Source organism: Nyctibius grandis, chromosome 3 (genome assembly GCF_013368605.1).
Source record: "Nyctibius grandis isolate bNycGra1 chromosome 3, bNycGra1.pri, whole genome shotgun sequence".
Taxonomy (NCBI): Eukaryota; Metazoa; Chordata; class Aves; order Nyctibiiformes; family Nyctibiidae; genus Nyctibius; species Nyctibius grandis.
Window position 1 is genome coordinate 8,493,807 of NC_090660.1, and position 27,509 is coordinate 8,521,315.

The following is a 27,509-nucleotide window of genomic DNA, read 5'->3' on the forward strand; positions in this document are numbered from 1 at the left end:
CACACACCCTCGCTAGCTCCCGTGCCCTTTTCTCCCTCTCCCCCCTGTACTCCATGCTCTCACTTCCCCCTTCCCAGAAGCACACGTTCTCATTTCATAACAGCTGCAAACTGCAGACATTTAAACAACAGACCACCTCCTGCTCCTCCTATCCTAAGGTAGGATCCTGCCAAAACCAGCTATGTGTTTTTGCCAAGAAAGGTTGGACCAGATGATCTTTGAGGTCCCTTCCAACCTGGTATTCTATGATTCTATGAAATATTTTATCACAAGTGTTTTCAGCCACAGGGCTATATGCACTTGTGAATTCTGGAGATAATGCATATTCTGTGATATTTAGCGAAGTATTAAAACAGAAGAACAGAGTTACTCTAACATAACTGAGCGCTGCTATACCAAATGGGAACTGTTTCTCTGTGGTGTTCTTTGCCTCACTTCTTAATGCCAGTTTCTTCCTTCTTTTGCTTCTTTTTACTTGTACTTTTCTTTGCCTAGCTATTCGCTTTACACAGTCATCTTAGTCTTCATAAATTGCTTGACAGAAGTTACCTTCTTTAGTTTATTCTCTTTATTTCCTACTTTTCCTTGAATTAACCTTCATGTTTTGAATGATAACTGATTATTTTTTAAACTCCACCTACTTGATTATACTGGGAATTCTTTATTACTATTGCCTACCTCTGCCTTTAATCTCATTATAATATTAACCGAGAATAAAATCTGCACAGGAAAAGCTCTCAATTCCCATCCATAAGCTAATGGTCTTTAAGCAAGTCTGCCCTCCATATAATCACCCCGGCTCAACAGCTTCAACTTTATTGATACTGAAGAGCAGCAGACTACTTCTAAGAGCTACATAAAAAGGCACAGAGATTATACTGTCAGTTGGCTTGCATCATCCATATACCCATCTGCGCATCCAATGCAAAGGTTCAGAGAGTTTGGGAGTGGTTTTGGTTTGTTTTTAAAAGAAAATCAGATCAAAAGAAGTTGAACCTACAGGACTTGTTGGGTTCTGACACATCCTTCAGCACACGGTATTAGTGAGCGATCAGCTTCTCAGACAGTCATTCTTCAACCACCAGCATGAGCACACTACCACTGGTTTGAATCAGTGCATGTTAGAAGTCATATATACAAGTAAAGTTATGTAGCAGAAACTGTTGCAGAGGACAGAATAAACAAAACTGAAATACTTCTCCCATGTGACATTCGTAATGCTATACAACACTTTCGGCCTGAAAATTTTTTAATTTGAAAGAAGAAACTTACTGTGCTGAGTATTAATTTTTCCACTCAATGTATGTTTGCTTTGACAATCCACATATAAAATGTTTAATTTGTTACTCAACCAAGAAAAACAAAGATACCTATAGCTACCAACAAACTATTATGATAGGATATAACGGCAGTTAGTTTTCTAGTCACCCAAACTTCATGCATTGGGTTTGTTGCTGTAACAAATTAAGGTGTACTTGGGAGAAATTGTGTTCTTTAGAGATACAAACTTTCCTCACTATTGTAAAACCCAAATGCAGCAGTAGTTGCTCTTTTCTCAGATGGATCTAAAAGACTAAACATCCTCCAAGTCTCATGAAAGAGCACCCACATATGGTTCTCTGCCCTATATTTAATGAACATTATAAAAAAAATGGTCAGAGACAACAACAAAAGTTGTCCTTCTCCATAATTAGGAACTGCCAGGATCTGAGAGTAGAGAACAAACGATGCATGCTACAGGAAAGGAGTGACTCTCAGCAAAGAGAAGAAATGGAGAATAATCAGAGCATCCATGTGTCAGAACAGAAAGAGTATGGAGAGAAGTAAGGAAAAAGAGGAATCAACCCAGGCTACAAATAATATCAGGCTCATTAATAGAGCAACAACAGAAACATGAAGTTCAAAGAAATACTTTTGGTCATTTGCTTTTGGTTAGACCCTCTTTCTTAACCAACTCTACTGGTTAAAAGACACACCATACCACATCAATTCTGGCGTACGATTAGTAAAATAGCAAGATGGCCACAACTGAATGGAAAAAGATCTTGTCATCAGCTCTGTTGGCCAACACACACTAACTGGAAGTATTCTGGGAAATAGCTTTTTTTTTTTTCTTTTTGGCAACAGTAAAGCAAGCCAAAAAGCCAGTCTCATCACCAAGTGCAACACCAGCAGCCAGGAAGTGAAGCCCTCTGCGGGGTGAAGGAAGTTTCTGCTGTGCCACCTACTGCGGGCAAACAGTTTCTGTTCCAGGTTACAGCCCCAGGATGCTGTTAGTAACTCCAGCGCTGCAAGTGGATAGTTTACATTCAGCTTCTCTCTCCTCTCCAGCTTCCTGAGCATGCCAACTACTTACCAAGAACTATGTTTTTCTAACCAAAATGGATTTCAACAAACGATGCACCACACTAAACAAATGACTGCATAAATAGCTACACTTGTTTACTAAAGGTAAATCTACAAGAAACTTACCACGATATTTATTTATACTGGGTAATGACAGCGGTTAAGTGTACAGGCCTTCCAGTTACTCTCATCACAACTATACTTCTGCAGAAGTCAAAGGCAGAAGTCGCTACAATGTCGTATTTTTCAACAGAATCGAAATGTTACAGAGAAATAAAACACATTCTTCATAAGACTTCTATTATTTCACAAGACTTCTACGACAGGCTAATCAGTTCATCTTTTAAGAAAATGTATAGTGAAATAGTTTTAAGTACGTACCCAATATCCTTTTAATTAGAAGGGCCTGATTATGTAAAATTTAAGTAGAAGGAAAAAGAAACAGCCTAACAATTCACAACTTTGAAAAAAACAAATATTCATCTCTTCAGAAGATTATTACAACACTGTCTTGAAAAGTGATATAGAAGCCCCTATCTAAACAGATTAGTAGTTCTCCTAAATGAGTGTGTGGATAATCACTTGGAAGTTACAGCTAATTAAAAAAAAAAAAATATATACACTGCACCTTACAAATCCATTCTAGAGAATTCACCATTGTAACACTCGAACTCAGCATGCTTCTTGCAAACACAAAATTACTTCTAGACTGAAAATATGACACTTTTAAAATTAAAACATGCAATATTCATTGGTAATTAAGTATCTTTTTAGGGAAACAACTTACTTGATTGAGTTTCTGAAGTGGTCCTCAGCAGGATTTTTTACTGTACAACTGTTCAGCAACCATAAATCTGCTTCAGCAGAGTTGTCTAGAAGACAGAAAGATACAAATCTGTGTTAAGAATTATCCAACCTGTCAACTCCTACTTTATATCATATAAAAAAAAGACCAAACTTAGCCATTATCAATAAGCTGACTATTTGCAAAATTACTTTCTACTCAATATTTAAAACAATTACATTCTTGGAAGGTTTTTCTTTGTGGGTTTTTTTTTGCTGTTTTAGGGGGGAAAAAAAACACAAACAACACACACACAAGCATTTCCATCGTACTTTTTTTTTTTTGCAAAGGAAGAATGAACAGTTACCTCATTTACCAGCTGAGATGCCACTAGGTTGCACATCATGGAAAACAAAGTTAAGAAAAATGGTTGCTACCCCCCAAAAAAGTATACTCCCCAGAAAGACCTGGCCTACACAAAGGCAAAAAGATCACCAAAATGCATAATGGTGCTTTTAAAATTAATTAAGTGGTCAATAAAAACAAGTTTCACTAACAAAACAAAATCCCTGCTTCAGCGCTACTGTGAATTAGTACTACAGAAGAGATAAATGAGAATTTATAAAACATTAATCTCTACTAAACAGAAACATCCATGTAGCTAATTTCACAGAATCAATCAGGTTGGAAGAGACCTCGGGGATCATCGAGTCCAACCATTGCCCTGATACCACCATGTCAACTAGACCATGGCACTAAGTGCCACATCCAGTCTTTTCTTAAACACATCCAGAGATGGTGACTCCACCACCTCCCTGGGCAGCCCATTCCAATGTCTAATGACCCTTTCAGAAGAAATTCTTCCTAATGTTCAATCTGAAACTCCCCTGGGAAAGCTTGAGGCTATGTCCTCTTGTCCTATCGCTATTTGCCTGGGAGAAGAGGCCAACTCCCACTCCACTACAACCTCTCTTCAGGTAGTTGCAGACTGCAACAAGGTCACCTCTGAGCCTCCTCTTCTCCAGGCAATTTGGAAAGAAACATGCATATTTCTAGTTTAGATTATATCTTAGTTATGGTATAATTGTAGTTCAGCAACTTTCAGACAAAAGATATTCAATTCATGCAAGGAATACCAGCCTCCCTTCAAGAACCAAAACTCTCTGTATGCTTACAACCCATTGATATCTAAACGTATTAACAGAACTGAACCCAGAATTATCTGCGGAAGCACATACGTAAACTCTAATCCTGTAAAACATGAGCTATAGTACAGAATTACTAGTATAATTCTTTTTCTTGTGAAATTGAAGCTTGTTTTTTCAAAGAAAAGAATGAAGATAAGCCATCTCAAATATTCAAGTGCTCTAGCATTCATCCAAATAGCTTGTATCAGTTTGGATAAGAAAAATTGTGTCACTTTTACTACTATTCAGTACATCCTGAGTATTGACCGAGGTATGTTTAAATAACATAAACCAATGAACAATGAATAGAGCTAAAACATCATTTTTAGGATGCCTTATTTGAATTGACATCCTGCTAAAGCAGAACAAAGCTTGCAAAGATTAAGCATGTTTACATATGCACTCATCATGAATGTATCCACGTCGGCGTGAATATCCTTCTCCCTCATACACATACTTATGACCCTAAATGCTGAAAGTGAAATATCTTTCCTTCTGTCTGTCATTTTCTCAAAAAAAATGTTCTGTTACAGTTGACTGTCAGTCACTTAAACCTAGGAAGCAGTTAAAATGAAAATAACACATAAAATAGCAACCAAAGGACATACTTCTCCTAAGTAAGAGAAAACATTCAGAAGGTTTCTAACCTTTGTTGATAGAGATTACACCACTAACTTGGGTCAAACAGTGGCCTCTTCTATACAGGGAAAGGCTACAAAGGAGTAATCAAAAGTAACTTTCAGACCTTTAGCTATTTTAAACATAAAGCCAATGTACCAAGATCTGACCCTGTCTTGACAGATTGGGAAAGAGGATCAAGTTCAATTTTAGTCTATACAGAAGTCAAACTAGAAATGGAACGAGCCAAAGAATCTCTCCAATCCAGGCTGCATGAAAACATTTTCAGACGAATGAACATACTGTTACTGTCAGAAAGATAATTAAAGGTAAAAAAAACTGATTAGGAATTCTGTACAGAAAAGCAAAGAAAGGTACAGTTTCAACATCAGAAAAAGGCTGAACTCTTGGCCTAGTCAAATTCACCAAGTATGAAAACAAACACATTTTTAAAAGAGTTTTCTAATAACACTGCCAAAACCTTGTATGTCAAGGGCAACAAGAAAAGCTTCTATAGGTATGTCAGTGATAAAAGGAAGACTAGGGAAAATGGGGACCCTCTCCGCAAGGAAACAGGAGACCTGGTTACCCGGGATACGGAGAAGGCCGAGGTACTCATAACTTTTTTGCCTCAGTCTTCACTGGCAAGTGCTCAAGCCACACTGCCCAAGTCACAGAAGGCAAAGGCAGAGACTGGGAGTATGAAGAACCACCCACTGCAGGAGAAGATCAGGTTCAAGACCACCTAGGAAACCTGAATGTGCACAAGTCACAGAATCACAGAATCAAGTCCATGGCACCTGATGAGGTACATCCATGGGTCCTGAGGGAACTGGCAGATGAAGTTGCTAAGCTTCTATCCACTATTTTTGAGAAGCTGTGGCAGTCTGGTGAAGTTCCCACTGACTGGAAAAGGAGAAACACAACCCCCATCTTCAAGAAGGGGAAAAAAGAAGACCCGGGGAACTACAGGCCAGTCAGTCTCACCTCTGTGCCTGGCAAGATCATGGAGCAGATCCTCCTGGAAACTATGCTAAGGCACGTGGAAAATAAGGAGGTGATTGGTGACAGCCAACATGGCTTCACTAAGGGCAAATCGTGCCTGACAAATTTGGTGGCCTTCTACAACAGTGTTGGTGGATAAGTGAAGAGTGACTGATGTCATCTACCTGGACTTGTGCAAAGCATTTCACACTGTCCCCCATGACATCCTGGTCTCTAAATTGGAGAGACATGGACTTGACAGATGGACCACTTGGTGTATAAGGAATTGGCTGGATGGTCACACTCAAAGAGCTGTGGTCAATGGCTCAGTGTCCAAGTGGACACCAGTGATAGCTGGTGTTCCTCAGGGGTCTGAGGTGCTGTTTAACATCTTTCTCGGTGACATGGACAGTGGGATCCAGTGTACCCTCAGCAAGTTTGCCAGCGACACCAAGCTGTGTGGTGTGGTTGACACACTGGAGGGAAGGGATGCCATCCAGAGGGACCTGGACAGGCTTGAGAAGTGGGGCCCTGTGAACCACATGAAGCTCAACAAGGCCAAGCGCAAGCTCCTGCACATGGATCAGGGCAATTCCAAGCACAAATACAGGCTGGGTGGAGAATGGATTGAGGGCAACCCTGAGGAGAAGGACTTGGGGTAACGGTTGATGAGAAGCTCAACATGAGCCGGCAATGTGCACTTGCAGCCCAGAAGGCCAACCGTATCCAGGGCTGCATCAAAAGCAGCGTGGCCAGCAGGTCGAGGGAGGTGATTCTGCCCCTCTACTCTGCTCTCGTGAGACCCCACCTGGAATATTGCATTCAGCTCTGGGGCCCCCAACATAAGAAGGACATGGAGCTGTTGGAACGAGTCCAGAGAAGGGCCACGAAGATGATCAGAGGGCTGGAGCACCTCTCCTTTGAAGACAGGCTGAGAGAGTTGGGGCTGTTCAGTCTGAAGAAGAGAAGGCTCTGGGGAGACCTCATAGCAGCAGCCTTACAGTACCTGAGGGGGGGCTAACAGGAAAGCTGGAGAGGGACTTTTTACAAGGGCATGGAGTGATAGGATGAGGGATAATGGTTTTAAACTGAAAGAGGGTAGATTTAGATTAGATTTTAGGACGAAATTCTTTCCTGTGAGGGTGGTGAGACACTGGAACAGGTTGCCCAGAGAAGTTGTGGCTGCCCCCTCCCTGGCAGTGTTCAAGGCCAGGCTGGATGGGGCTTTGAGCAACCTGGTCTAGTGGAAGGTGTCCCTGCCTATAGCAGGGGGGTTGGAACTAGATGGTCTTTAAGGTCCCTTCCAACCCAAACGATTCTATGATTCTATTCCTTATTCTTTTCAGCAGCATAAAATGTTTATAAATTCAGCTCCACACCTGTAACGCACCCACCTGAGAATCAGGGGGACACTAAATAACAGGAGGCCAACATTTTAAGTCAGACAGGAGGCTGGGAATACATTTAATGGACAAGAGTTTCAGTAGTACTCATACATCACTGTATAGCATAACAATTTTCAAGAGATGTCTTTATTCAGAGGAGGCCTTAATGCAGAGAACACCAGTTGTGGACTTGGTTTCAGTTCCTCCTTGTACCATGGTCTCCACGTGTGAAGGAATAGATAGCCTCACTGTGACAAAACCTCACCCCTAACAGTAAAATAAAACCCCTTTCTTCAAAACAGCATTGGAAAAACCAACACATTTAAGTTTAGAAAGACCTTACACACTAACCCAACAGGAATCATTTCATACAGCAATTTGGATTCCAGGCTATTAATATATTAGCTCCTTGATTGGGAGTCTGACAGACAAAAACTGCAACACTTGCATATATTTTAGATATAGGAAAAAAATCTCCCAAATACATTCAAATTCATTCCTTCACAGGTTTCACCCTCTGCAGAACAGAGGGTGCAGAATAAAGGTTTCTGCAGAATAGAATCTTTTGAGCAGTTTTGGGAAAATGATTCTCATTAATGTATACATCTAAAAATCATTTAAGAAAAATTTAAGTGTAGCAGAGGCTTGTCCTCTCCTTACAGCAACAGTATTATTTTACCATATTTAGCTGTTCTATTTCTGTATCTTTTTTAATCTTTTCTCTTATTAACTCTCATTCTCTTTCATATGGATACACTTACATAAAAGTTTTGATTATCAATATATAAAAATATTAATAAATACATATAACTCATAAATGTATGTATAAGAGTTCATACCACAACTCTTCAAAATGATAGCTGAATTTTCTTAGTTCTTTACTGCACTGTCCATATGTAAAAGAATTACATGCACTGGTGTAGATTTACCATGACCTACTGTATTTTCTCAAGCAAATTTCAGTTTTAAAACAGTTATTTACCAACAGGGCATTTTTGCGTCAGGTTGCAGGAAAATAGAGACGTTTATAACATTGCCGGGGCAACTTTTCAGTGGTCACGTTTTGCTTTCAGAACATTTGATGCACTTACACTAAATGTAAAGCCTTGATGTACACATGCTGAAACAGACACGGACCAAAACACCAGACTGGAGTTGGCATGTATAAACAAGATCTTGAGGCTTCATAATTACTAAATATTAAGCAACACTGGTGGTAAGGGCTCTTTATTTGGGGCATGGGGATTGGAGGGACTGGCTGTATGTATATATACCTATATATATTTCTATTAATCAGTGTTCTGACATGAGTATTTGCTAGTGTTCAGTGTGTGCCCAGAGAAAGAGCAAAATAGCTCTGATGAATAAGCTCAGGCTTCTAAATACATGCCTACACAGGCACAGGCAGACAGACCTGAGGCTTCTCTGTTTACACTCCATGAAGACAGATATGAAGTATTTAGGTCTGGATGGTAAACAGCATATGAATGTAGCACTGTGCCTACTAAGGCAGCCTGTGCACCATTCCTTGGAAGGTCTCCACCTGCCACCTTTTCCAACTCCAGCCTCCACCTTGGAAGGTCACAGTGAAGCTGGGATTCATTCATTCAGCAGATTGATGCCCGTCATCCTCAGAAACCTCCATTAGACCATAAGGTTTTGGAGAAACCTCAAAAATTTCAGTGAAGAACAGAGTCTTGTGTTTGTGAGCTCTCACAGATCTGATTGAGGAGGACAATCTAACAGAACGTTTTCCTGCGAGTCATACACACAGTGACAGGCAAAACTGAAGCAAGAACCATAAGCACAGTGAACATCAATTATGGTAGTGAATATGAGATATAGATGCCCTTTTCTGTGTCCTGCAACAAACTTCTCTACACGGATCTTCCTTCTTCAACTTGCTTTTCCCACATATACAGCTTATTACTTTTTAAATTATAATATTTTGCTGCTGGCCATTTTTTTGATGAGCTACTTAAACAGTTTCCTGTATGTTAAGACATTTTTAGAAAAAAAGTCACGTCAAATCAGCATTGTATTAAATGCTCAAAAACACAACTCAAAACCATGGCCTTTTTGCATTGTGACATCTTTTCCATAAAAGAAAGGCTACACTGGAAGTAAACCACAAAGTCTATCATACTCTCTGCAAAACAACATAGAGTACAAAGAAACCTAAAGGTCATGGAAACTTCTGAACACTTAACTTAATTGGGAAGCTCTGGAAAACATGAACTGGCTGCATTATGCAATACTAAGAGGATAAAACGGCAAGAGCCTGAAACATCAGTTTACCTACAGAGGAAAACAATATTTACAATTCTTTTCTAACTAGCATTTTTGGGTTTGTTATCATTTTAGAAATCATAAATCAGCAGAACTTCTTAAGACTGTCATATACTATCAGTTGAAAATTAAGCAATTGACTTGGTTTTGCCCTGGTGTTTTAACTTCAGTCTTTTTTCTTTTGATTCTTTTTCCAAAACTTTGTTTTCTTCCAATCCCCCCCAACCACATCTCCTTGAAAAATCAGCACAAATACAGAGCACTGAAGTAGAACAAACACAGATAGTGATGCCCTAAAACAATAGCCCTTCTTTACCTTCTTCAGCAAATCACTCCTCTCTGCACTGAAACTTCTACCAGATTTGCTCAGCACTGCTTGCTCAAAAAGTGTGACTCATAATTTGTATGACATCCTTTTACATCCTGTATATCAATCTGTGTAACTTCAATCTGAAAGAAGATCTGCTCTGGAGCCAGACCCAGTAACACCAAAGTTACGTATCTGAAGCATGTGCTCACAACTGGACTCCATGTGAATCATCTTCCCCCCAAAGACACAAAAATCTAAGCATGAGGACATCTCGCAGCCAATGACAGAGTCATCCAGCATCTTAACTGGAACAAAGTTACCAAACTTCTTATTTTCTTTCAACATCTCTGTGTCACAGAAACCCACTCTTACGCCCTGGGTTACTGAAATTAGGCACTGGTTAATTTAGTGATTTCTTGGGCCACTGGGCATCGAGGGACCTCAGCAAGTATTGGGAAAGAATCTCTTTCATAAATATTAGTTCAGAAATGCTGTAAGTCACCAGTGCAGAAGGAAGGTACATCTTCCTCTAGGGACATTAAGCTCAGTTACTTGTTTCTAGACAACAGGCTTTGCTTGGCAGAGGAAAAATACACAACCAGGTGGAGAAGAACAGGAAAAAGCAAATTTTTCTTCCTGCTTTTTTTCCCAGACCCGTCCTCAGCACACAAAATACTTAGTTCCCATTTTCTAGTTTTCAGTATTTTGTATCAGATATAGTTAGCTATCAAGTTCCACATAGCACGTCTTACAGAAAAGATTCCAAACAAGCACTTTCCCTCTATCTGCTCCCTCAACAGCAACTAAAAATCAAAACCACAAGCTATCGTGAACTTCCACATGGCATTTGTTTGAAATCTCAGAGCCACATTCTCAGTTCCCACCTCCAAAGACCTACCATGCATTTACCAATGATACATAACACTCAAACACATGCTGAAAGTACTAACTTTGCAGATCGCAAATGTCTTTCAAAACAGTCCCACCCATCTCTTATCAGCAGTATTAGGGTGTAAAATACAAGAGTCAACTTGATTTCAATATAACTTCTGTTTTCCCATTGAATTTCTAAGATACTTCATTCATAACAAATTACTTCATCTACAGTTAATGAAAATACTACAACTTGGTTCACCCTGCGACTATGGTATTTAGAGCTCCACAAGGAGAGACTACCTGTTTATCAAATCAGGTAATACAGGCAGGTCTTCATTTTAAAAAATAATTCTTCCATCATGACTCTTGCCCTAATTTAAACTGCAAATACGCAAAGTTGCTAGTTTTATTCTCCATTAACATTTCCATTACTGAGCTAATTGTGCAAGTAAGCTTTTCTTTTTTCTCCTGTTTTTAAGAAATTGAGTATTTTTAGGAAATTCATCTGAACAGCAGCTACTGCTGGACTACAGACAGGTTTTATAAAGCCTTCTGGATCAGGATGCTGTGTCCGCTATCAAAGGACATTTCTCTCACAGGGACTGTCCACTGAAGAAATCAATTGAGTAGGAACTGAACATGTTTGAACACATATGAGATCTAGTTAGTTCAACTAAGGAGGGGGGGGGGGGGTGTGTGTGAAATCACTAATACACTATTTACCGGATTCAAAATACTACCTGTTATATCCTTGCCTGTCTTCATTTCAGTATGACAGACAAATAAATTAATTTTATTCACTCGTACACACTTTCAGGTCTGCTTGTGACATTTTCCAAAAAAAAAAAAAAAAAAAAAGTGTGTTGTATTTCTAGTCACCCCTGAAAGCCCATTCCCAAATAAGAAGTGTACTGTAACGTATCTCTCTGTTTTCAGCTGTTCAGGTGGTAGCGTGCAACTACTGGGACAAACTACTGAACTACTGAATATAACTGAAAGTTAGTTTTCCAGTCAATCTATACATGACCAGCAACCTTGCCTTATCACTCCCTCCAAACAACAAACCCCTTCAAAACATACAAAGTTTGTGGCTGGAGTTGGCCAAAGCCAGCAGAACAGCTTAGAGAAGTCTGCTGCTATTTAAAACTAAGGGCAACTTTGAGGTTATTCAGAAGATATCTTTTAACTAGGTCTTGAAAAAATACAACAGATGAACACTTGAACTAATATTTTAAGATATATATAAATAGTGCAGACAAAATAATCTGTATTTCAGAGCATGCACATTAAAAGAATCCTTCAGACCTGGTACAGGTGTATTGAGCACAGGATACAGCACAGAAGAAAAGGCACGTGATAGAACAAGTTTTGCTTCAAAACATCAACTAAGATAAACCTTACATTCCCCTTCAACTGTGTGACCACCAGCAGCGTATGGTTTTATTTATATGGGGATTTTGAAGTGAGTAATCCATTCTCTAAACACCTGCCATCTCTGCTCTAGACACAGCACAGGCTGTGGCCTGGGGCCTAGATGACCCTTGGAGTACACTACCTTTTTCTCCCATTTTCTACACAGTTATGTCAGACTTACAGGCTACTCCAGCTGTATTCCTGCTTGGAGCAGACCAGGCTCTGCACTGCAGCACCCAGACACGTGGAGCTGGGTAGGAAGGCTTCAGCCCGTCTACCCTTAGCAACACCTAAGCTGCACAAAGTCATGAACAGTAAAATTAAGAATACTTTAAAGATTTACCTTGTAACTGTGTCAAGAGTCCAACTAGATTATAACTTTCTTTTCAGCTCCTGATGCAACGTCCCACTGATTTTTCTGCCTGATCACCCAGCACAGACAACAGGAATTGATCGTTGCTTTGCTAGTTTGTTCATCTTCTGTAACTCACTAAATTTTCCATTCATTAAGGCACCTAAGGATACTTGAGGTTGTAAAAAGATTTAGGTTTTAAAAAGGCTAAACCCAGAAATGTTTTTTGAAGAGCAGAAGGTAATTACATTCTAAAATTGCAGTACCCATAGGGCATTCTAATAATTTCCTTCCCATTTTTTCCCCACTTGAATGTCAAACTTTCCTAAGCCCACAGCTGCTACCACATCTGCAGCCATTGAACATCTCATACTTTTTCCAATGAAGAAAGGGACTGATCATTTCCACATCTTACCTGCTTGCTATCTTTATTAATCAGAACAAAATACATAGTTCAGTTACGTCTGTCTTCAACTCTGGGTACAGTGCTGTGTGCCATAAACATTTGAATTTGTGCTGGATTTTATTCTACATTCTACAGTTCCACTTGTCTTGTCAAACAGCTCCCAGATATACATCCTAAGGGAAAGGTACCCCATTTATGAGTACAGATCCATGACTATGTTCTAAAAGAAGCTTCTTCCAACATGACATGAACTTATGGGCTACCTTTTTCTCATGGCTCTTTGTTGACATCAAATAGTCAAAAGTCTGTCTGTACATGGTGTTATATGCCAGCAGTGGAAAAGGCAGCATGAATTTTAGCTCATTCCTTCAAAATAAAGACTTCACTACTTTGAGAAAAGTGGATCACGCAACTATTCCTTGAACAAGGCCTTAAAACAGGAGAGGAGAAATCTCATCGCTAGCTAAGAGGTGTGTTGGCAGAAAGCCTAAGCATAGCCAGGGTCTGTTCAGCACAGTACCACCCACTGTTAAGGCACCCAAATTATCCTGGGCAGCAGCAGATGCAGTTGCCACAGCACGGTGCTCTAAGGCAGACACTTCATCCTGCTCCTGAGCACAAGTGTAACCTCGACGCATTCCAAGAGTCAACTGCTCCTTTCACTTCACTGAGGACTTACGATCAGTGTTAATAATTTCAACGTGAAGAGTACTAATGAGTTATTTATCAATCTTGCAGGGAAAGTCCCACTACATTAGAAACAAGGTCAAGTAGCCTGTTTTAGCCAGGCTACACTACAACGACTTAACTCCAACGACTCATTTTGATGATTAATGCGGGCAGAATTTGTTTTGTTGTCAGAATTTGGAAAAATCCCAGTAACTTGTCCTCCTCCAAGTCTTAAGTCTGCTTGATCTTCCAGAAATAGCACACACAGTATGATTCAGTGCTTTTTTGTCTCTTTGTACTCCCTACATACAGCTTCATACGCAAAACACCAGAGCTATTCAAATGAGCAAATACAGACTGATTGCTTCTCTCGGTCACTAACAGTCTGAAGTCAACCATCAACAAAAAAAGTCTTGCACAATATCATGCAACTAAAGTTTCAAAACACATTGCAAATATTAACTGATTTACCTTCAACACCTACATATTAAACATGCACCCAGCCCTACACCAATTCCTTTTCATCTTATGAATGTAGACAAGTAGTTTCAGAGTTTCTATAATTTCATCAAGCCACACAGTACGTCTATGCAAATAAGCCAAGATCTTAGCCAAGTTGTCCCTGACTTCAGGCCTGATCCTAAACACAAAGCCATTGCCTAGATTCATATGCATAAGCTATTGCAGTCTACATCTTTTACAGGCCAAATCAGTGATATTCAATAACTTTTTGACAACAAGCTTTAAGGCATCCCCCAAAAACTGGCCCTTCAGTGATTTGCGTAGCATAGTAAATCAACAGAAAACACTGAACAGCAGATTAAGGTGAATATTTTCTATGGCACAAGGTAAAAAAACACAAAAAAAAAGAACAAAATAAAACCAAACCAAAACCAGATTATGATAGTTCTACTAACTTGCTCATGAGTGCTCAAACACAACTCTTGCAGATGTGTTACCAACTGGGTTAGAGCATCTGCTGAAGTCTAACTTCCTCAGAAGGATGAAAGCTGATGTGCAAGCTCCAGGAGAGTCTCGTTTTCCACAGGCTCACTGAAAATCAACTGCGTTATCATTTTTGGTACAACATGTTAGAAATCTCCACTTGCTTTATCTATAGTCTCAGAAGAAGCTCACTCAGTAAAAGTGATTAAGAGGATTTTATTACATTTTGGCAGATCAGAGTTTCTAAACAACTGGTAAAATTTAAGTGAAACTGATGTTGAGATTTGCAAGACAACATAAATCAGAAATGTTTTCTAAACTATTTATTTGGAAGAATCACATACTGTGAGGTATGTTGAGGTACAAAAGACCACAGTAGTCAAGCATAAGCAGCTAATTTCATATGCTGACAGCAAAGTCACAGGTGAATGAAAAATGAAAATTTTATGGGTTTCTGTACACATCATATGATTCTATACAAATTTGCTGTAAATAATAATAAATATTTCAGAATCAAGAAAGGTTGACTGGAATCTGCCCCAGGTAGTTAATTTTAATCTCCCTTAGGTGTAACGTTCCGACAAGCCTCGCTTAAACAAATGCTTCTATCTGCAGAGCTAATGAAATGTTAACAGCTCTCCCTCACTAAGTCTGTGGGGGAAAAAGAAGAAAACATAAACCAATTGCTTCAGTCCTATCATGCTCCCAGGTAACAATCTGCTGGGCTAGGTACAGCAGACAGAAACCAAAGGCCTTTATAAAATGCAATGGTATCACTAATTACCTACTCAGCGAAGCCTCTTGCACTTCTAGTTCGCACAAGCCACAAGTACTTTCAACAAGAGGAAGCTCAAAGAAGTGAAATAGAAGATTCTCAACTACAGCAAAAATCCCACACAAAGGAGAAAGAATCTTTGCTTCATTTCAAGTGTAATAAAAAATAGATCTTAGGTAATTAAAGGCCTTAAATGAGGTACATAATGTTAACCTAGAGAGCAGTTTTACTCCACAGATTTCTTACTTCTTCAGTACACCTATTTCTGTTCACGTTGGTCTATGGCACTGAACTTCCTCACTCCCATAACTTCCTAATCTCCACTCACTTTCACAAGAGCCAGGATTAGGGTTTTGCTGTAGTCTGCAAATTGAAGCTAAATTTTACTCCTGTATCTGTTTCACAATCTTTTTTCTCTAAATTTTGTCTGCATTAAATTGTACCTAGAAGCAATTTATTGATTTCAAATGCCTTCCTTCCACTTATTTCTCCTGATACCTAATGCCACAGGGAATATGGATTTAGGTTCCATCTCTCACTTTTAAGAGAGTTAAAATATATAAGCTATTTGAGCCAGATATGTCCAAACACTTATTAAATTGTAGCTTCCGGCTATTTATTGGCTTTCTCAGAACTACCTTCACACCTCATCTATTTGCTACTTTATCAGTTTTCTGAAAAGCAGGAGATATGGGCTTAAGGTACCATACCCAGCAGCCAGATAAGCCTTTGCTGTGGTTAATTCCCAGCCATCATCCCCGGTCCAGATTATCAGCAGAATTTAGTGCTTGTGAAAGCTCCAGACTGAGCACACCGGAAATTACAGTTCACTCTTGACACACACCACAGATAGATGCAGCGCAGCAATCGGCAGTGGAAGCTTCTTCACAAAATCCCACCAACAGGTTTTGATTACACTTGGTCTACAAACCTGTAGGATAAAACAACAGTTCTACCTCTCCGCCCATTTGCCCCGAACAGGAAGGAAGTCTATTCATGGGAGAAGAGCAAAGATGCACTGGGAAAAAAAAAACAAAGACTGAGGACAGGCAGATGTTGGAACATGTATCCCAGCCCCACCTGCCTCATACTGAACAGACACACCAGCCCTTGCACCTGCTACAGCAGTTATGAGCCCCTCTGCAGTCTCACTATCCATTCACTCCATTTCTCCAACAATTGACTTGCCTGTGCAACTGAAGCATCTAACAGCATCTAACTAAACGACTAGGTGAGGACAGAATCAAAACAAGACACTGGTCGCTCAAAGCAGTCCCTCAAGAAGTTGAGTATTTCTGTACCAATACAGAGATATCCATTACAGCCTCACACATGATTTTTCTACCCTGTCCCTTCTCAATTTTGCTTGCAGGTTTAATTAATATTCTTGGGAGAGCTTCAGTTTTGTTATGTTCCTGTCATTTGTAGAAAAAAAACAAGCAGAAGATATTCTTCCAGTACTAATAAGGCTGCATACAATAAGACAAGTCTATTTTGAAAATTTCAACACCATTTACAAGTACCAAAAGTTCAAGTATGCCAGTTTTGCACAGAGAATCGTGGCTTTATGGTCCCAGAATGGTCCAATTTCATCCAGCACAAACCAGTCAAACACTAATTTGAGGCACCATGCATGTATTACTTGATGGAGCAGCAGCTCCCAAAAATAAGGAGATCATTTAGACAAACAAGAGAAGGGGTGTGTGTGAGGATCCATTTTCTCATCTTATTTGGAAGCAACAACTCAAGATTTCAAGCACCGTCACACAAAGTGATGATGTATTACAGAAGAGCAAGCTGCACTTTCAGAGTGCACAGTGCTGTCCAGCGTCTCTCCATTTCCTTCAAGGAAAAGGCAGGACATCTGCTGGAAGAGACCTATGGGCTAATGACATAAGGAGTCAGTTTTTTAGGTTGTCTTCTGCTTCGCCTCCGTCTCCACACTGGGAGTTTCTTTTGCCTGGGTTTACCTTTGTCTTTCCTACTCTTGCCGGCAAGGTAAGGAACAGCAACAGAAAACCTCCATTTCACTACACAGCTCAAAGTAGCCAACATATTTCAGAAGCCATCTTCACCTTTCTACTTTCAACAGATTGAAGATACTTCACTTTTACTTTTAAGACTTCAAGGCCTGTAATTATCCACAATTTATTTTGCATTTTCTATTGTGAGAAGGATGTAAATCCCTCTTTTTCCATGTTGATGGCTGAAATTTAATCTGGTATCTCCCATTACCACTATCTTCCTTTGTATATTTTATCGTATGTCTTCACTGTCTTTACAGCTGTTTTCATTCAGCACATCTTCTCTATTTTACCTTTTCTTTGCTTTCCAAGATGAATTTTAAAAATAACATATCAAGTTCCTGCAAGTCACACAACCCACCCCACTCTGGCACATTATCCACTCAGTTGCTTGTTAGAAAGCTTTTGGCGAACCCTAGTGGTAAACCTTAAGCTAAAAAAAAAAAAAAAAAAAGCCAAAACAGCCAAAACCAAAAGCAAGTAACATTTTTTCATAATTTTAATACATGAAGGTAAAAATGCTTATGGTCATAACCAGCCTTTGCTAAAGGGTAATGATCACTTCCAATAGGAGAAAACATAAGCTGTTTCTGCTACTACACCTTTGTTCTTTTTAACTTTTCAGAAAAGCAAGGCCTAATAGAAATGAATAAAACCTTGCTAAATATAAAGGGAAGTGGTACACTGGCAACAGAGGACACCAGAAGGTCCATGACTACACGAACAGTCTAGACTACTTACCTCCAATTCATAAAGTTACACGGAGTTGGTTTGTAACTAGTCTTTATTTATTTCAACTGGCCTTGAAACAATAACCCTAAGAAAACAGTACAACCTACAAGTGCGTTAACAGACCTCTCTAGATAAGGAGAAAAAAAAAAATCACATCAGTGACACCTTCTCAGGATGTGTCCAGAAACATACAGAAACACAGGTATTGACTCAGCTTCAGGGTCATCAGCACAGCTTAGCAGTCAGGATTTTTCAAAACTGAAATACAGCTGGTAACTCAGCCTATGAAGGTAGCATGGATCATGCATCGGAGAGTCCCAGCTACAAAAATGTGGAACCATCAAGTTCTCCCGCAAGTGCAGGCAGAGCAGGCGGCTTCCTGTCTTTGAAAGCACCTCATCTACCATTTCAGGTTCATCCACACATTCAGCCTGTATAAAGCACAGAAGTTAACCAACACAAAGTGCTTAACCCTTTGCATTTGACTGAAGGTCCTGCACTAAGCTCTTCCAACTAAAATTAAACACAGATGAAAATGCTTACTACTGTTCTACTTATAAAACGAGAAAAATAAATTCACTGTGAATCAACAATGTTAAGTTCACATTTTCACCTTGTCCTTTCTCAGCCACACCAGTCCTCTGCCAGCATCTCTTCAAAGCTCTGTCAACACAGGTATTTAGCCACCAAAGCTGCAATTTGGACTGAAGTTATGAATCACACAGAATCACACAGAACCAACTAGGTTGGAAGAGACCTCTGAGATCATCGAGTCCAACCTTTGACCTATCACTACTGTGTCAACTAGACTATGGCACTAAGTGCCACATCCAGTCTTTTCTTAAACACCTCCAGGGATGGTGACTCCACCACCTCCCTGGGTAGCCCATTCCAAAGCCTAATGACCCTTTCTGTGAAGAAGATTTTCCTAATGTCTAACCTGAACCTCCCCTGGTGCAGCTTGAGGCTATGCCCTCTAGTCCTGTCACTAGTTGCCTGGGAGAAGAGGCGGATCCCCACCCTGCTACAATCTCCTTTCAGGCAGTTGTGGAGAGTGATAAGGTCTCCCCTCAGCCTCCTTTTCTCCAGGCTAAACAACCCCAGTTCCCCAGCCGCTCCTCATAGGACATACCCTCCACACCCTTCACCAGTTTTGTTGCCCTCCTCTGGACTCGATCCAGCACCTCCATGTCTTTCTTGAAGTGCGGGGCCCAGAACTGAACACAGTACTCGAGGTGTAGCCTCACCAGTGCCGAGTACAGGGGGACAATTACTTCCCTACCTGCTGGCCAAAGCTCTATATACATAAGCTCTACAGAGCTAAGTTCCATAAGCTCTATATACACAAGCTCTATACAGCTAAATTCCTTTTTAATGTTTAGTATGTATGGCAATATATATTGTACCCTGCCTACTGCTCCAACGGCCCTTCTCTTGTTGAAAATAAAATGATTACTATAAAGTTACAAGTACTTTAAATATCCAGCAGCTACTTTTCTTCTAACTGTGGAAAAAAAAAAAGACTGTGGCATTACTTTCTTTTAAAGGTAAGTGCAGAGAATAGAAAAGTACATGCTCGATATAAACAAAATTTAAAATTAAATTTCTTCCAAATGCCAGAGATGAGAAACCTTTTTGATTTAACTCAGGTTCACAAAAACACTGTAATGTGAAAAACCTTCACAAGTACCACAGCACTCTGGGAAACATTACGATGCTTTCAGACAGATACAGTTAAGATAATGCTCCTCCTCTCACAGCTGAAGAATCGCAGAGGCCAGAGTGAGCTATGGGCAGTGTATGGACAATTCACTAATACCAACGCAGAAAGAAGTGCCCAATGATATTTTAAAATGTTAACCACAGCGATGAATCTTCCACTGATGCATATTTGGAGTCAGTTTCGACACTGTATTTCACAAACCAACAAACAGTATAAGCACTGACCTCCACAGTTAAAACTGATGCCACGAGGTGTACGTGTAACAGTAGCATGGAAGGGGCAGCTGTAATGAAGAGGGAACAAAAGCAGTATACAGGCTGACAGAGAAAATTCAGGAAATAAAAAATCACTAAAGTATTACCATCTCAGGACAATTTCTAACTGTACTTTTTCCTATTTGAAAATCACAAGTATTTGTTGCATCCTGGATATAACCTGTCAACGTTTCTTGTTAAAGATAACAGAGCTTTTATCATACAAAAAAAAAAAAAAAGGTAAGGTTTGTTTGAAATTCCCTAGCTTCCACAAAGCATGGATTAAAAAAAACAAAACAAACTGTATTCAAACTTACACTAATAGTATGTTCACAAAATAGACACCACAGCACTGTATTTGTTACAGGCTTTTAGTAGCTATTAATCATCCCTGGGCCTTGCGAACGCATGCCGTGTATTTTCCATTAATCATCTGGCACTTAACGCACAATGTTGGAAGTGGCTTTGAACAGAGATATTTTGCCAAAATTTACTATCTGTAAAACTGAGAAAGCACCCACTTCACTGCAGAGGTTCCCGCACTTGCCACTCCGAAGCTCCTTTATCAGGTCCCCACCTGCAACCCAGGTGCTTTCAGGGTCCACCACCCCACAACCCAACAGTGCCAGGGCTTCTGGTGTCTCTTGGTAAGAAAACCCACTTTCAGCTCAGAATGTCAGCAGACTTTGAGAACGTCTAGTCTAAGCCCTGTGCCCAAGACTCAGATCTTGGGAGCCCCAAACATTTGCAGGTCTGAGACTGCCCCAGATGTGGCGAGTTGAGTTCTTCTGGACTCTCCAGCCCAGGGGCACTCTGCCCTGCCTCTGTCCCCAGCCAGCTGGAGATGCTACCAGCTGCCCTGAAATCCAGAAGCCCGGCACAGCCTGGGACCATGACAGGGAAACTGGGGAGCCCTACCCAGACAACAAAAGCAATTCCTGATTTCACACCGAAGCTGCCAGTCCCATGTAACCCCTTATTTCAGAATCACCCCGTAGTGCTGTTTTCTGAACAATGACGTTGTCTTAACTTCTGCTTTACTTGCAGGAAAAAAAAAAAAAAAACAACTTGAAAATATAGCTTTTACCCCAACTGGGTCCAAACCAAGCAGGATTTTTCTTTTACCTTTCTTACAAAGAGGGAATGATCTACAGCAGGTCCATTTTCACAGCACTACAAATGCTCATTTTACTGAATTACTATGTTTTGGGTTAAAATGAACTGAATTTTATTTGTATTGCTCATGCTGAACCATGTATCTTTGTCACATTCTGTATCATCCCTAAATTCTCTACCAGTACAGGAACATCAAAACAATTACTACAGTTGCTGTGTTTGATTTTAAACTGCACACAGTCAAAGCTCCCCAACAAATGTGATTACTTTCACACAAAGCAAACACTCAAGATAACAGGCATAATTTCCTGAAAAATGCCCTGCCCAAAAGCACATTAATTATCCACAAGTTAGCCCATGTTATGAAGTAGAAACAAGACCATTCTACAGCAGACAGGCAGAAGAAACGAGGTTTTTGAACACTGTAAAAAAAACAACTTAAAATCAAATGTTTGCAGCTCCTAATAGAGTCAAGATTCTTATAACATTCTCAGTTTTTGCTGAGCAACATGAAATCCAGCATTACACTTACTTTCAAAAGCAGTATTCAGCACTTAGGACAAATAAATTACTAGACCCTGTTCAAAACCTTGGGTGAGTTCCTCTTTTTCTGTTCCCCACTCTCTTTTTACAGTATAACACATACTTAACTTTTTTCCTTAAAAATAAAAATTAATATTAATAGTAGAGCCATACTAGATGTCATAAAATAAACAGCTGACTCACTTTTCTTTCACTTTCTGATGCACAGTGTTTTTTGAAGTCCTATCAGTAATTACTACAGATGTGCTTCTGCATTTCTAAATATTATTTCTAGACACTTAATGGCTAATCAAAAGATTTAGCTGTTTGAGGAAGTTTATTGAAGGCTTCTGTTCTTTTAGGTAGGCCATAACTTCAAGAAATTCTTACAAAGCTTAAACTATTCAAAAAGTTAAGGCACGCACTAAAAAGGTAGAGATCTTTCATCGTTACACTCAGGCTGAAGATTAAAATGAAGTATGGGCAGTAACTGTGTGTCAAAAATACATCAAAGATGACATCGACAGCTTCTGAATTTTCACAGGGCCTCTGTTTGAGATTAGGAAGGAAGACAACTCAGCTTAAGACCACATTTAGGAAGCGCACTGGAAAAACCACCAAAGGTACACTTCTCTCAACATAATATTGCTATCCACAATAAAATCTGTACAAAGCTAACGATCAAAAAACGTGCCACTAGAATATATAAGCAGGCACACTTACTGACCAATCCATTTGAAACAGATGATTAGTGAAATAAATAATGAAGTGGTAGAATTTAATCACTTAAATCCATTTAATAAAGGCAGCAAAAGCCAAGCAGAACGCTCCCCTTCCACTGACACACAGCAGTCTTCCACAAAGTATGAAGAGTTCAGTCTTTGCTAGGAAACTGAAACCCATAAGGTCTCTGTCAAACGCAGATACTCTGTACATCACCCCCTCTGTTTCACAGGAAGATTTCAGTTTCAACATATGCATTTTAAGTGGTCTCTATTGTACCACAGAAGCAAATTTGTGATACACTATTACGAAGACTAGCTCAAATAGGAAAAATTATTACGCCTCTTTCAAGCAGGTGTGTATTTAACACCAATGACTTTGAAAAAACACTGTGTATCGTTCCTTTAAAAAGTCACTATTCATGAATGTTTACTGCTTCACTTTAATACACTGCAAATAATACGGTACCGAAGTCTTCCTGTTGCTATTGTTTCCCTATTTATTTGGTAATTGCACGCCCAATGTCTTTTTACCATGCATGAAAATATTAAAGGAATTTTATTATAAGAAGTAATCCTTGCCAGCAATTCTTTGATATTTGTTGCCCATATAGGGGAAAAAAAAATTAATTACAAATAATCAACACATGTCAGTCTAGAGCTAAACTCCAATATGAGCTGTAAAGGTTGCTTTGTTTGGGTTTGTGTTTTTTGTTTCTTGGGGTTCTTTTTAATCCCTTTAAAGAAAAATTCTAGAAGTCCTTAAATCCTTCCTTATTTTTTATGCATGTATTGCCACAACAGAGACAGTCATTAGCCAGAGTATTGTCTTCAGTTTGTTTTATATTATTTTCTGATACATTAAATAATCCTGTGAAAAGATTGAAAATAGGTGCATGTTATGTTTCACAGTACACTGGTTTTGCTTGAAGTGTCACGTTTAGTGTTCCCAGCCTCATGACACAAAGCACTACCATAAATACTTTGCAGAGCTACACTACAAATATATGGGCAACTAGAGGAGCCTTGCAAGAAATGCATTCTCTCTGTGGTTAAGAACTACTGATGAAAAATTGAAAGTGGTAGTGTTTAAATTATACAAGACTCGCAGTGAATTTGACCTACGGAATAAATAATGTGTATTTGCAAAAATGGTCCTGCTGTTGAGGGTCCAGTGAGGGGTACAGAAAGATCTGTAAGCACACAGAAAACTAATAATAACTCTCAACAAATAATAATGAACAAACACAAACTGTAATATAAAACATATGGGTTTCACAAATATGTGAAGCACCTTATTAGGGGGAATATTACATGGAAGAATGGCAAGATACAGATTACTAAAAAAATACTCAAAGTAGGACAAAATTTGCAGGAATTCCCTTGGGAAACAAGTTTCTGACAAGTCTTTAATTACTGAGGACTGTTAGCAACCCTAAGGACCCTATTTCATCAGTACCCTGAGCTACCTAGTGTCCAGCAGTACTTCCAGACATTTAAAACAGAGCTACTGGCCAGCAATGCCTACCTAACAGAGTATCCTTGCACACAGCAGAAAAGCCAAACCAGCCACCCCAGTATACCTTGTCATCACCCAGGTGAGATAACTCATCAGCTTTGGAAGCCAGACCAGCTACCAACAACCCCAGAGAAAAGTGAGCCCCTGTGCTACCACACCTTGAACCCTGTACAAGGACTTCAAGGCATCCTCTGTGAGAAACATGCTAAAGTTTCTCTCCTTCCCCCAAAGATAACCATTTTATCACCCTTCTCACTGTCCTCACCATAAGTACCAGCTGTCCTTTTTCTTCAGGGATATGTGACTGAGCAGCAGTTCTCAACCTGTATTTACCTTTGAAGTCGGCTGTTTCTATTTCAGAGCTTATGCCTGTGTATCCAAAAGCACATCTACTTCTTCAACTACATTTGATTATCTAATAAAACAATATCAGCCTTACCCATAAACATTATATAGAATATAAAGACTTTAATGGGATGTATTTTCCAAATCTATTGTTAGCACTTCAAAAGTGATTAACCACCTTGGAACCAAAATAAAAATCAGAACAGCCACCAAGACTCCTCACAAAAGAAGTAGTTTAATCCGTTGGGGGTGAACACAAACGAGGCCATTCACCAAGTCAGAAAGCATCCTAAAAAGATACAGCAGCCTTTTAAAATGTACAAAACATGATTAATTAAAACCAGTGTTTAGCTTCTATTACCAGAAAATTATTAACTGTCTCAGACACAATGTTAAAACCTTACTCCTATTCTCATTGCTATTCTGTCATTTAAAATTAATATTTAAGATGCTAGACAGTTGCTGAGCTATGAGTACGCAGTTTGGCTGATTAATGAGCCAGCTCACAAATGTCAAGAACAGGCTGGTACTTGCTCCAGATAATCTGTCCCCCAAATATCTGACATCACATCAGGTTATAATACATCGGAGAATATTATGTCACGAAAGTCAAGAATGTACAAGCTGTGCAATACATTACAATTCACCTGGATATTGCTTCTGACAACATAAATGGGTTCTTGAATCCCAAAACAAATATTTGCCTTTCTGCCCCCAACAAACAAGAGAGCTGATGGACATAAGACAAGAAATACATCCTTGGGTTTAAATGAAAAGATTTCTAAGTCACATATACAAAGCTTGTGCCACATAAGTGCATATCAACTCTACAGCAATCTGCAAAAAGGTAAACTCATATCCAGACGAAAACTACGTTGAATGCTAAATTCAAGTTTCCTTTTGCTGGGTAAATATTCATCAACCTTCTTTCTTTCTTTCCTGCCCATAGCAATCATATACAGATAGTGCGTTCCTGGTTTAGACACTTAATCAAAGATCCCAGGACAGGCTTAGCACACTAACAATACATCAAAACACGTGGTAGTTAGTTAAGAGCCTCCCTGCTGACTAAGATTTTTGGGAAAAAATACACAATTGCTTCCACATGCACCCCGTTCAAAACATTGCCATTTTACCCAGGCATGACAGCGTTCCACCACGGTGAGAACATCTAAGGGGTTAAGGAACCCACAACTGTATGTCAGGGAAAAACTGATCAGTATAGGAAACCAAAAGAGTGTCACTGGCTGGTAAGTGCTGCTGTAGCACAAACTGCTCCAAAAGACCACAAGGACTGCACAATGCACACTTCAAACCAGCTGACAAAAACACATAGGTTTTTGAAGTAATGGGGAACCTAAAAAAAAAAAAAAAAAAAAAGACTGATCAGTGCCTAAGACTTGAAAGAAAAAGGCAAAATGGGAAGCTTTGCTGAAATAAGTAACATTTACTTTTTGCTGTAGCATGTATCTGCTGTAGGATGTTTTCAACATGTTCTGCAGAACTATTTTCACTTTAATACAATACACATGTAAAAGATTCAGAGAAAATTGCTTTCACGATGAGCACGACCAGAGCTCACAGTGAAGCTGACCAGGTCTTGTATTGGTCTAGGTAAGACTATAAATACAGGGTTGTACAGACCTCTCAACTACTGTTAAAGCAACTACTTCAGATGCCTGAAAATACTAGCCACACCACCAGCAAACTCACCAGCAGCTCATTTATCACACAACACTTGGACTGGCTTAAGGTGGTTACTTTGACACAGCATGAACACATCCTCCGATCTCAATTCCACATTATGAACCAATGCACGGATCCAGCAGCATAAGAGCTTCCCCCATAGCTAAACACTTGACAAAATCACAGAGGGTTGAGGTTGGCAGGGACCTCTGGAGGTCACCTGGTCCAACCCCACTGCCTAAACAGGGCCACCTACAACCAGTTGCCCAGGACCACATCCAGATGGCTTCTGAATATCTCTAAGGAGGGAGACTCCACAACCTTCCTGGGAAACCTGTGCCAGTGCTCGTGAAAAAGTGTTTCCTGCTGTTCAGAGGGAACATCCTGTGTTTCAGTTTGTGCCCGTTGCCTCTGGTCCTGTCACTGGGCACCACTGAAAAGAGCCTGACTGTCCTCTGTGCCCCCTTCCTTCAGGTATTTATATACCTGAACAAGATCCCCTCTGAGCCTTTTTTTTCTCCAGGCTGAACAGTCCCAGCTCTCTCAGCCCCTCCTCATAGGAGAGATGCTCCAGTCCCTTGACCATCTTCGTGGTCCTTTGCTGGATTCTCTCCAGTATGTCCATGTCTCCTTTGTACCGGGGAGCCCAGAACTAGACACAGTACTCCCGGTATGGCCTCACCAGCACTCAGCGGAGAAGGATCACCTCCCTTGACCTGCTGGCAACATTTTGTCTAATGCAGCCCAGGTTACAATTAGCGTTCCTTGCTGCAAGGGTGCATTGCAGCAAAGGACCCCCAGTCCTTTACACAGTTTGAAATCCACTTCATGGTCTGCATATTTAGCCCATGCTTCATCAGCTTCTCTATGAGGATATTATGGGAGTGTCGAAAGCCTTACTGAGGTCCAAGTAGACCGTATCTACCATTCTGCCCTCATCTACAAAATCAGTCATTTAATTGTAGAAGGTTATCAGGTCAAAGATTACTTTTCCCTTGCTGAAGCCATATTGACTCGTCCCAGTCACCTTTTTGTTCTTCGTGTGCCTGAAAACAGTTTCCAGGATTAGCTGCTCTACCACCTTCCCAGGAATTGAGGGAGTGACATTTGCTTTTCTCCAGTCATCAGGCACCTCTCCCAGTCGCCACAGTCTTTCAAAGATGATTGAGAGTGACCTTGCAATGACATCAGCCAGCTCCCTCAGCACTTGTGGGTGCATCCCATCAGGGCCTATAGGCTTACGTATGTCCAGTTTGTCTCAGTATTCCCTAACCCTATCCTTTTCCACCAGAGGCAAGTCCTTCTTGTTAGCAACAACCACCATACCTGTTCCAGGTGATCATAATCCTCTTTGGGAGACTGGGCAGGCTCAGTGATCAGTGCAGGGAGGCAGCTTGCAGCTGGGTGAATGTGGGGCAACAGTTTACCAAATTGAGATTGGCTTAGGTTGTTATAGACAATGAATTTTCCATGACAACCACGTTGCGATCCAACTTAGAATGCAGATGTAGAAAGTGATATACCAAC

General features: G+C 40.0%; 1 protein-coding gene across 3 annotated transcripts in view; it reads right to left on the minus strand.

Moving 5' to 3' along the window:
* The window catches only part of CDKAL1 (CDK5 regulatory subunit associated protein 1 like 1), a 426,323-nt gene that overhangs the window by 349,612 nt on the left and 49,202 nt on the right, over positions 1 to 27,509 (minus strand). For all 3 annotated transcript variants that reach the window (XM_068396772.1, XM_068396773.1, XM_068396774.1), the window contains one exon: positions 3,134 to 3,218. In XM_068396772.1, coding sequence (XP_068252873.1) covers positions 3,134 to 3,218 — 85 coding nt within the window. The remainder of the gene's footprint in view (positions 1 to 3,133; positions 3,219 to 27,509) is intronic.